Source organism: Acanthaster planci, linkage group LG21 (assembly GCF_054643075.1).
Source record: "Acanthaster planci isolate LZ-2023a linkage group LG21, COTS_SCS, whole genome shotgun sequence".
NCBI lineage: Eukaryota > Metazoa > Echinodermata > Asteroidea > Valvatida > Acanthasteridae > Acanthaster > Acanthaster planci.
Window position 1 is genome coordinate 567,796 of NC_141797.1, and position 11,785 is coordinate 579,580.

The window sequence follows — 11,785 nt, forward strand, 5'->3', positions numbered from 1 at the left end:
CATTAGCATTAAAAGTGCCCCCCACAGTATCTTTTGAAAAAGGAGATTGTTTGGCCCCAAAAATGGTGAGATTGTGTAAATCCTTGCCAGGATCAACTCCCTGGGTCTTTGAGCTTTCATATGAGAGCAGAATGGCTAAAAACTACGGTTGAAAAATGGTACTCGGTACAAGAGAAAGTTGAGGGTTGCCACTTGAAAAACGGCTGCAATCAGACTTCGGAAAAATCACTTTTCGGGAGGTGATTTTGTTTTGTTGGAATAATTAAAAATATAATTGTTTAACCCACAAAAAAAATTGAAAAGAAATTGAAAGATAAGTGACCAGACAAGAATTTCATCTGTGTTTCAGAAATCTCAGGGATGTTGGTGTGCATGTGATTAGGCCTTGAACAGTGCTGATTTTACACTGTTTTCAATGGGGATTGAATTAGTGGACTGTACCCATAAGTGCGAAATTCGCCACGTTTAAAAATCGTTCGCGAACGATGTAATGTTACCACGTGATGTAAATTGTCCAATCTGAGCCCAGAACGAAGGTCGTGGGTTGGTATATGGTAATGACACGAAGCAGTAAACATGCCGACATCCGACGATGCGGACGGCATGAGCCTCAACGTCGACATCGACGAATTTCAAGAGTTCAGTGCGTGTAAAATCAGACAAGTTTGAAAAAGTAAAAGCCCTTATGAATGCCTGGTGGAGAAAGGTCACTTCATGTGATCGCGAAATCACCGAACAAACCAAGTGCGAGGGATTACTTGCACGCTGCACAGACTATGCCAGCTGTGGCGAAGCACGTACATGTACATACATGTACATGTACATGTATTGTGACGCTATGCCCCCACGACGAAGGCGAGGGCGCCCTCCTCCTTGAGGCGCGGTGCGTCGGACGGCACGCCGGAGAGTCCCTGAGCGACTAGAGACGTGTCCGTTGGGACCGAAGTATACCGTCCCCGAAGAAAGTTAGTCTTCGTCGAGATGATGGCTAATCTGATTGGTCGAAACTTAATGACGAAACCTGGACAGACCTGACTTGAAACAAACTTCGCCTGGACTCCTGACTTATATACAACAATTAACAAGCGGGCCGAAGCGGCTGGTTTATTCATCAACACACTCAACCAATACACCAGTAGAGGGCGCTATTGACGGGGAAACTGCGTGATTATACGTGACTGGACTTCGCCCAGAGCAGTGAACGCCACAATTAAGTGCGGGCATCCAGTGCCGAATCAGGGACAGCAAGTCTACGGGGCTTATTGTCAGGGCTGTGCTACACGCAACTCACGTCACGAGATAGCAATCCACCCTTGCATCGACCGCAAGCTCCTATCAGGAACTATACCGCACCACCAATCAGCCCCTCAACCTACCGAGCCCCTCAACAGCACATGCACCGTTCGGACTTAGGCACAGTCACACTAGGCTAGGTGACTTTAACCCTCGCACAGGATTCTCGACCCTTACCTCAGGATCAGCCCTTGATCAGGACGACTAGTCCTAGCCTACGCGCATTGTTGCAGCGCAGAAATTTCTAATGGAGGTAAGCTGCCTAACTATTACATTACAATGATCAGGCAAGGGCATGTTGGTTGAAGTTCAAGTACTAAGTAGCTTTCAAAATTAAATGAATAATAATTTACAATGTAGGTAAGGTCTATGTTGTTATTTTAATTTTAGCCCATCATGCCCACCACTGAAGCTATTTCTAGTAACATGGAGTCAACGAGTGGCCCTTTCCCATGAAATATACAAATGAGGCAGGAGCATGCACATTACTACCACAGGTTTGCAAAGTTGCTATAAATCTACAGATGTAATAATAAAAATCCTCATGCTACAGTGTGGTTCAATCTGACCAGAGCTGGCAGCATTAAGCAGTAGACCTATAAACAAGACCCTTCTCTTGGGTCCTTGATACGGATACATGTACATGTACACTTTTTAAAGTTTCACCCACCGACACCTGCATATTCCCTTGAAATGACAACCTGCGAATAGCTGATCGCACTAGTAATGAACGTGCTGGTGGAATTTCAGCTCATAAAATTTAGCGGATGTCAGCGGGTGAAACTTTTGAATATTTGAAAGCTGTTTTTATACATTCATCCTGGGCCTAAGCATTGACAGAGTACACGAAGAGCCCTGATTAAGGTTCCACATTAAGTAGCAGCCTTTATTTGGACTAATAACACAGACAGCACAAACTATCATTCCAAAAATGTCTAGCAACAAATTGCATTTAAAAAGGGTTAGAAGATTAAGAGCACAAGCAAGATGGTTTAAATTGTTTTTTCTTTTAAATTTCTTTTTCAGGAATTCTTTGTCAAGCAGCAGAGAGCAAAAGAGACGAGAATGTCTTGGTACGCATTTGGGATAAAGACTGTGTTATTCTAGAGGTTTGATATCGCACCTCTGGTTACAAATCATACAGTCAGTTCCTGACAAGGAGAAGCAAGGATCCTGAAGGGTACGCTGTAGACAATAATTGATTGATGTGTTTTCCTAGTTTGACTCAGGTTAAAAATATCTTCTTTATTTGGGGGAGAATGAAACAATTGTGGCCTTTCAGTGCCCTTAACATTATTTGAGGCTCCTTTCAAAATTAGGGTGGTGTTCATAATCCTGGTGAATAATGCTGACAACGGTGAAGGAAATCATTTTTATATTTCATTCAAAACTCTGATTAAAACCACAATTTGTGATGATTGGAAACCAGCACTTGTTCCAGCTCCCACTGTGCTGTAGTGTCCTCATTTGCATGTCAGACACTTTTAATATTGGCAAGTTGAAGTACATACATGCAAAACTTCTTGTACTCGTAGTTATCTTTCGTGCAGGGCTTTCTGCAGAGTTGCAAGCAAGTGCCCGCATATCACCATGCTGACTCATTGAATTGAACAAGCATAATTCCACAGTAAGGCCAAATCACTCCTTTCCATTTTTCTCTTCCATTTTTCTCAAAATGGATTCAAAGGGTTGTGATGGGAAGATCTGTTTGGATGAAGTGTCCAGTATAAAGAGCGTTGCTTACTGTCAGATTGTATTAAAGGAGTGAACTTCAGATGGAGCACCAAGAGGCCTACGAGATGTTCAACAGAGATAGTGATTGATGGCTAGGTTGAAGTGCTGGCTCAAAAGAGATTATCCTCAGCTCTGCTCCCACAAGCCTTTCTGGAGAAACAAGTGTAAGATTGTCAACTCCTCCACATCGTCATCAAGAACTTTGGCCGAATCTTTGGACATTTCAGAGCATGATTCATTAACCGACATGTCTGACTTGGAAACTGGTACAGATGCTCCCACGTCTTCATACATTGTTACATGACAGGATGACACTCTGTAGTTAATAATTTTTGATTGATAATAATGAAAAAATGCTCCGGGGTTCCAATTTGTAGCCCTCTTCAGCGTTGTCTTTTGAAGGAAGCACGAAGCATCTTGATTTCATAGCTGTCCTGTTCATTAGAGTTGCTTCCTTTACCTTTGCATTATGAATTTGATTTATAAAAATAGCATTACATCTGAATTAAATGTGCTCTTTTGATAATCAACGTAACCGGTGAAATTAACCTTTTGGGGACATTTTTCTAAATGCCTTGTGTCATAATCGTATGGCCCGTTCTAGATAATAACACCAAAGTATGAATAAGTCACTTGATTTGGAATTGGGTGCCATTTTTAGCACAAAATGATTGGCTCTAACAAAGGGGGCCTCGGTCGGAAACAAAATTACATTAGGAGTACATTGAGTGAAGTTCCCTACATGTACATTGTATTTCCCCTGCTGTCAGCAAGTTATTACATTTTCATCTCCATTTTGGACATCACAGCCTCCTGGTATCTGTACAGAACAAAACCAATTATCTCTCCTTTTGCATTTTATTTTTTTATTCTAATAAGCCAGATTGTTAAAGAATAACAATGGTGGTGTCTACCAGATCAAAAATGGTTCAAGAAAAACATAGTAAAGCCTTTCTGTGGTGTGAACTGACAAAAATCATGTGCTTTCTTAATGTGGTTCTTAATTTGTCACATATATTCATAATACAAATTAAAATTTACAATATCGAAGGTTTGACATAATCGCAGTTCTCTAATTTTTTGGAAGTGCCCAAAAAAAGCTTTAGAAATGCATACATATATGTGTATTTTGCATTGTAGCATACAAGACTATGACAAACTTTGAGATGGAATTACAAAAAAACTGCAGGATTTTTTGATGACTTTTTGACATAACGTTTGGGTCGTTCAGAACCTCACATTTATGCATTCAAAAAGTAGTCCCTGCGTTGCTGGAAGGGAATTCATTTTTACAGCCTGTTCCTTAGTCTCAGCTGAAGGCCTATTGGAGAGAGTTTTGCATGCAGTGATCAAACAAGCTTTACATAAATGTTTGTGTTCAGTCCGACATTACAGCTTTTAATGGAATAGAATTTTAACGAGACCTACTCAGTGGCGTAACCGGGGGGGAACGTGCCCCGCAGCAAGTGCCCATGCCCCCCGTGCCCCCTTAGAAATCCATGAACAACCACTGCTGCTGCTCATTGTCTTTTGGTACCCCCTTGAAAAAAATATGTGCATCCCCGGGTGCCCCCCCCCACACACACACTAGCCCTAGTTACGCCTCTCGACTTACTTTGAAACCAACGCAATGTCATCAAGGGTCATGATTAGAGTAAAACGCGCCAACAGCTTGGTTAAAAATTAACGAAGGTGTAGGTTGTAAATTTGCAGGTACATTTATTTGCCTCGCCACACCTCTAAGTCCAAAGTGTAACACCTTCACGGATGAAACATTTTCCCCAGGAAACTATGACTCGGAGATTAAGCGATCGGGGTTCGTTCACCTTTGAAATGGAAAGAAGTAATTAATAAGTTGAAATAAATAACCGACCCCCAAGTCCAGAGTTTGCTGCAGCAAACAAGACAGACACACTCGCTGCTGCTCATGGAAATGAGCGATACTCACATGAAAGACCTGTCTGTTGTTACAAAGCCCATTTTCCTGCAATATGAATGGCCACACGTGTAAATGTGCATCAGTAGTCTGTAATTACATTTCACTATAAAAAAATAGTCATGTGGACTTATAAATGTTAGTACGGCTCTGTGTCTAAAATGACCAATGTGAATAAGACAGGCTAATGACTACAATTATTCAGACAGGCCAATGACTAACATTTTATCCGTCAAATACTAGTCAAATTAGACCAAGGTCAGTCACTGTTGACTGAAAATTAGTCATCCTGATTTAATCAATCAAACAGGAACCATCGGAGATTCAAGGAAAAGTTGACATCATTTCGCAATGCAGTGAGGACTTCCGAAAGGTGAAACGTGAAAGGAGAATAAGAAAATGCTGGAATTTTTATGTTTGTTTCTTTGATTTTTTTTTATTATTACCTTTTCTGCGTAGGCCTATAAGTTTTGGCCCGCAATACCGAACCATTCTGTGCGGTTGGTCACCATACGTCTGAATGTCGGCTAGAGCTCTGAATGAGTGCGTGCATCCTTGACTGAAAATCGCCATCCTGAACGAACGCCACACCGAACTTTTTGTGTCAACCCCATCGTGTTACAGCGACGTTCTACCGTGTTGGCATAGTGATGAAGTGATCATGCCCTGGCTGTCTCCGATGTTACAAACTACGTAGCTATGAACAGTTTGAGAGCATGGGACGCCTATGGCATGGTTTACACTTCTGTGAAGTTCATAATTCGGGCACTCTCTCACAGTATCTTAATTATGTGGCTATCTGATTACCAATTATTGTTCTATCCACGAACAACAGAGGACAATTAATTTATGTGGTTTGTACTGAAGTCAACATGACGCATCTAAATCTGTTTGCGTTGAGTCAATAACAGGATGATGAGTGAATGACATGGACTGCAAGTTTCACCTCATCCCTATTTATAATTGAAGCGTGGAAATTTCACCACGTGACAGCGTTAGTCCAATCATTGCTGCTTGCCCTTGAACCCCGTCCTTACGCTGCGCATGGGCACTGGTTAGGCGTTTCTATGTAAAACAAAGCCACATTTCCAGCCGTGTCTTCCCTGAGTTCGCAGGGCGCAGTTTTGAGGTAAGAATTTCCGACAATTATTGTGAATCAATTTTTGTGCTGGAAACTCTTACATCATTCAGCTAACTGAAGTGGGCTTTTTGCTTTGTTTTGAATGCGGTATTTCCAATCCGTCCATTTTAGTGTTAGAAATGCTGATTATTATTTAATAAACATGTTGGTAACCAACCGTTTCCTTTCTCTGAGAGATATAAAGATGTGATATAACATAGAGCAACCTGGATCACTCTCATCCTCGGAATCCAAGAGTGGAGGTGTCCCCCATACACATTTCCTCCGATACCGTCAAAGCCCAATCTTTGTTATTGCGCTTCGCCTTTGGGTCTTTTTGTAGGACTTCTTTCAGTCATTTTGACACCAAACGTATGAAAAAATGATCAGTAGTGTAAGCAAATGCTGAATCCCCAAACTAGTCGGCTGAACATAATTATTTTTCCAACTTGGCTTTGAGGCGTTTTAGGGCTTACCTTTCAGGGTTAATCCTAAAAGAACTGGGGCGGAGTCCACCCCCCCCATTTGATTTTTTTTCTGATATCCCTGTAGTACATTTTTCAGTAACTCAACTTAAAGGAGTGTTTAGAGTTGCTCCTTGCGATCCTTTTGACACCAATTTTGTAAAAATTGAATACAGCGTTCTTGCGCAGTGCCCATTTTGCCGAGACGGATCAGCCGAAAATGTACACTTTTTTCACCGTGCCTGCGGTGCCTCACTGCACGCTGACTGGTGCGCGCGCAATCCTTAGATTCTCTACATGTGACTGTACACATGCATGCATGCGAAGCCTAAAAAAACGACCTTGGCACAGCCGAGTTCTTGAGGGTTGAATCTGCCCTTCCTGGCGGTGAGATTGGCTGAAGTAACCCGGCTCGTTGATGGTTAAGTTCATAGATGTGGATTCAGTCTTCCCTGGTCTGTAAGTCTGTCTCAAATGCCGGTCAATCAGACAATATTACGTATACGTCCACCATGATTCTGCCTCAGCCAAAGCCCTGTTTATAATGGGTTCAGCAGCCATGGCTTCGCCCGTCTTCAGGTTCGGCATGGAGCCTAGCATTTGTAATGATAAAAGACCACAACTTTAGTTTAAGACACACGATTTAGAACACACCAATGGAGCGTTCTGTTCTCGAGGGCGGCGTAACGTCACTCAATCCACAGCAGCAGTGTGTGCGTTCCATTAGCGTCTACGAGGTGACCCGTATCGTACCCACCGTCTAGCTTGACAAAGCACACACTTTCAATGACGGGGGGGGGGCTTGTTTGTAGATCTCATGCTACACACGATACTGCTCAACTTCATATACCTCATGACTCGAATGCAAATCTTGAGCAAAGTCCATTGGGTTTATCGTGTTAGTGATTAACAATGTACAACTATACAGTCAAACCGATGTCATCTAAATTGTTTCGACTATAAAAGGCAAGATGGAGAACTTGGCCAAGAAGATGTTATCACCACGGGCGCCATTTGAGTGTATGCACGTACGACGTTTAACGCGTATTTACGGTGAAGTTCTCCATCTTGCGCCGCTACTCGGCGCTTTACGATCTTTGGTAAAAAGTATTCACACATCAGTATTCGGGAAACGGGTTTGAAATTTTATGAAATGTACACTATTAGGGCTCCAGGATTTTTCGTCGCGAATCACAATCTATTTTTTGCTGAGACCCATGGCAGATCATTTTGTACCGAATCGGTAACCCAGTGTAAATAAACAATTATACAACATGTGAAAAACAAGATGTCTACAATAAGTTTGGATTACATTTGTTCAAACCTTATAAATTAATGTTACTAAATTAGTCTTGTTTTATCTTCTCCTGTTGGTCTCGCTTTTTCCTCTCATGAGTTCTGTTGTGTCGTCTTGTGTGTGTGTGTGTGTTCTTCCCCTTTGTTTTCCATTTAGGGCCTATACTTGTGTTGTGTAAGACAGACAATCCTTTGTTAAATGACTGCCTACTTTTTGTTTTGCCACTGTCAGAGAGTTATCCGCATGTGAGTCATTTTTGCTGTGTCAGCCATGAAGTGTATTTTGATGCTTGCGTCCCTTCTGGTTTGTCTAAGTAAGTAAACTATTGTTTAGTTTTGTTTTAATTTGGGGTATGATTATACTTCATGGATTATTGGTATGCTCAATGTGCACATACGTAGCACTGTTAGATAATATCGACTACCTGTACATGTACTTGATCCATATCCGGTTCGTAAGTGACTTCGTCGCAAAGGTGGACGCGCCACGATTTGCAGGCTCCCATTGGACAATCGCTGAAGTTACGGTGACAATATAAGTGTATTCATAACCTTAATTATTCAGAATCACATTACGGAGTTTGGAAGAAGGTCCAGTTTTTATGGAATTCCATATCTGCCGTCGTGCGTCGTCCGTCGCCCGTCTTCCGTCGGCCGTCGCGCGTCACCCGTCGCCCGTCGCGCGTCACCCGTCGTGCGTCGCCCGTCGTGCGTTGCCCGTGGTTTTTTTTCACGATTGCGCAGTGGTATTTTTAACTTTGACCCTTGATCGTTTCACATGTACATGTCTTTGTTCGATCCATCCACCATGCCCGACTCTCATTTTAGCAATAGAACTAGAAGATGTACATGTATTTGTTTTTGCAGTTGCGCCAAACTCCAATTGAAAGAAGAAATAATATCCTGACATCGGCTAAGTAACGTGTATATGAAATAATACCATTTCGGTTACATAAATAAATTAACAAAATAGACTTTTGTTAGGATAGATTGTTTTTCTCGATATTAGTTACTCTAGACGTAACTTTACTCGTTAGCAGCCTGACCTTAGGTCAATAGCCTATGCAATATTTCTGTCTGTCCCTGCACGATATCTCAAAGAACGGAATGTAAATACTAGATTATTTACAATGTTTGATTCCTTAATAGTTTTCATAAGAGACGATCTGATTCAACATTATTTTGAGGGCGGGTATACCTATGATGAAATCTGCTGTATACTCCAAATTAGACATGACTTTAGTTGCAGGTTGGCTCACAGAAGTCAGGTTAAACAGTAATTTTACTTGTTAGCCCCATAAATAATGCTGATGTGCTGGACCACCTGTTCTCATTGGTCTATCCACCATGGCATACACACCCAAGAAAACCAACATGTCATATTTTCTGAAACTTAAACCACGTGGTAATTGCCCCCTAACAATACATTTAATAAACAGTTTGTTATCCACAGCACGTCTAGTATTCCCGGATTTCAAGGTGAAATTGAGAGGACAAGATGGAATATCTGTATCGGTTGGCAGATTTCTTCCTGGAATTTGATGAAAACAGGTCGGCACATTTTTATAGTAGGCAAATTAGAATAACACTGTGGATAAGTTGGCCGGCACATTTTTGCTGAAAATGTTTTTCCCCCCAAAACACTTGGTTGAATTCTCAGAGAGGCGATATTTTCTTGTCAATGGGCAGCATTATTGGAAATAATTATGTGACTAGTATATACTTTGCAGGTGGGATTTGTACTTGCCTTATTCGGAAAAGATCTTTAGAAGTGAATGGAATCATCACATTGTCATTTGTTAAACTCCGGCTTTTGCAGGTCCTATGCAACCCATTTGATGGACGACGGGCGACGCACGACGGACGACGCACGACGGACGGCGCACGACGATTGGCTAGCCAAAAAAGTAAATAACGCTTCGCTAACAGGAAGCGATAATCTTGCAGTCACATGTCGTGCGCAATTAATGTAGCCAATCACAGTGCAAAGCCATCGGTCCTTCCCAACACCCCTGGGTGCTGGGTGACGAGCGAAGCTCATGCAGACATCACAAAAAAAGGGACCGTTGTATCTGCCGCCACCATGCGTCTCAAGGTCCCCCACTCTGTTGATGTGCAATGTTCTCTCTGTCTTTCCAGTTGCTGCTCAAGCGATAAAATGCTACACCTGTAACCCCAGAACATGCAATGACCCATTCAACAAAGCTAATGCCAACGAAACAGACTGTGGTCCTGTGTCCGATGTATGCGTGGTAAGTACAGTGTTCTACAGCCCTGAGGGGACTAATTTCATGGAATGAATGTTTTAGAATGTATTTAGCTTCCTATTGGTTAGCATTACAATCACATCTGCAATGATGCAAAAAACTATGAAAATTGCCCGTGACTATTATATGGATTTGCATTTTCACTTTTGTCTAGAGTAAAATGCAGAGTTTGCTGAGAAGCAAGCTTGAACATTTATAACCTAGGCATACTTGACCCAAGTTTCACTTTGACTTTCTATTCCGCAGAAACAAAAAACCGGTGGCGTAGTCTTTGTTCGAGGTTGTGGCGTTTCAACGTCTTGCACAGACTCCCAGACCGGCGGTAAAGACAGCTGCAAGACTATTTCCGTGCCCGTATTAGGAGACTCGACTACCTGCTGCTGCACCAAGGAGTTTTGCAACAGCGCCACCACTCGGCACGGCAATTACGCACTGACATTCGCCATGTTACTTTTCCTCAAAGCTGCGTTCTAAACGTCATCAGCAACCGTAGATTGATCTGTGTTAAATGTTGTTTGAATAAGTTCAAAATAAAATACTCAGATTTAGATATTCAATGTAGGACCGAAGGAGGGGATCCACAAAGGCTAGTTTATTGAATATCTTATTAATCCTACTTTCCGACGGTATACCCGAAGTCATACTGAAATTGGAGGTTATAGACTGCTAGGATTCCAGTAGAATCTCTAGAAAACATGGTGATGGACAATGATGCTTAGTGTGTTGTTTTGAGATAAACTCCAGAAGGGGGACTTTTGGATCCACTGACTAGTGTTTTTTTTAGAATCTTATTACGTAACGTACGTCACTTTGAAACATCTTTTGTTTCGAATGGTTGTTTGCAACAAACACATGCGACAATTGAGCAGATTTAGCACGACCCATGAATTCTCACACATGATTGGGTTTATAAGCAAAACTGTAGACGATGTGACTGCAGGTTCGTACTTTGGGCCAAACGAGTTTAATTCTGAGGGGACTTTTAAATTTAATGCAGTGTTCGAGGCTAGATTGTGGTCACCTACAACATTGGTTCCGTAGGCTACAACGGATGATAATTGACATGTGGGGAAGCCGCTGGTTCCGTCCAATTCATATTTTTCACCGAAACACCCAGAAAATGGAAGCGGAACAAGACTAACCTACATGATGTGTGTCTTTAAATTTGCATTTTGCAAACAATAGTGGCAACAAAATATTTGTCTGTTTTCTTTGAGAATCTGTAGTGATTTGTATTTTGGTTTTGAATGTTGTCATTTGCAGCTTTTGCTCGATATAATTACGACCTTGAGATTTGAATTCTACTAGAGAAGGGAAAACATACACGGTTGACGATTAGCGTTTGATCAAGTCTTATGACGTCTTTCAGATCGCGGCCAATATTAATTTACGATTTGGAAGGCATTACTGCAATGGAGTTCTCACAGTAAACTAAAAATAAACAGCGAAATTTACCATCCTTAGAATTCTCGTTTGTGACGAAACTATTCAAAATAAAAAGGATAGCATAAATCGCTGGTTGACCTTGGTAGAATGATGTGAAAGGATAAAAACAGCAGTTTTTCCTTGATCTATCTTCGAAAGTGTCTCCTAATTTTGATTTACGGCGAGCAATCAAAAACCTGATCCCGAATGGCAATAAAGATTATTGAAAATTTTCAAAGGAAAAACCAAT

The 11,785-nt window shown here is 41.6% G+C and overlaps 1 protein-coding gene across 2 annotated transcripts; it reads left to right on the plus strand.

The window, feature by feature from the left end:
- The first annotated feature begins 938 nt into the window (after positions 1–938).
- Positions 939–11,680, plus strand: LOC110982390 (uncharacterized). 2 transcript variants are annotated; one of them, XR_015423635.1, is made up of 8 exons: positions 939–1,546; positions 1,684–1,790; positions 2,320–2,473; positions 2,981–6,092; positions 8,076–8,157; positions 9,663–9,750; positions 9,983–10,095; positions 10,357–11,680. XR_015423635.1 is itself a non-coding variant. In XM_087131102.1 (4 exons), exons 2-4 carry the CDS (start codon positions 8,115–8,117, stop codon positions 10,582–10,584), a joined length of 384 nt encoding a protein of 127 aa, XP_086987228.1. In that variant the 5' UTR covers positions 5,943–6,092; positions 8,078–8,114; the 3' UTR covers positions 10,585–11,680. The 2 variants fall into 2 exon arrangements, 1 of the variants encoding a protein (XP_086987228.1); XM_087131102.1 differs by lacking the exons at positions 939–1,546; positions 1,684–1,790; positions 2,320–2,473; positions 9,663–9,750 and having other exon boundaries at positions 5,943–6,092; positions 8,078–8,157.
- The last annotated feature ends 105 nt before the right edge of the window (positions 11,681–11,785 follow it).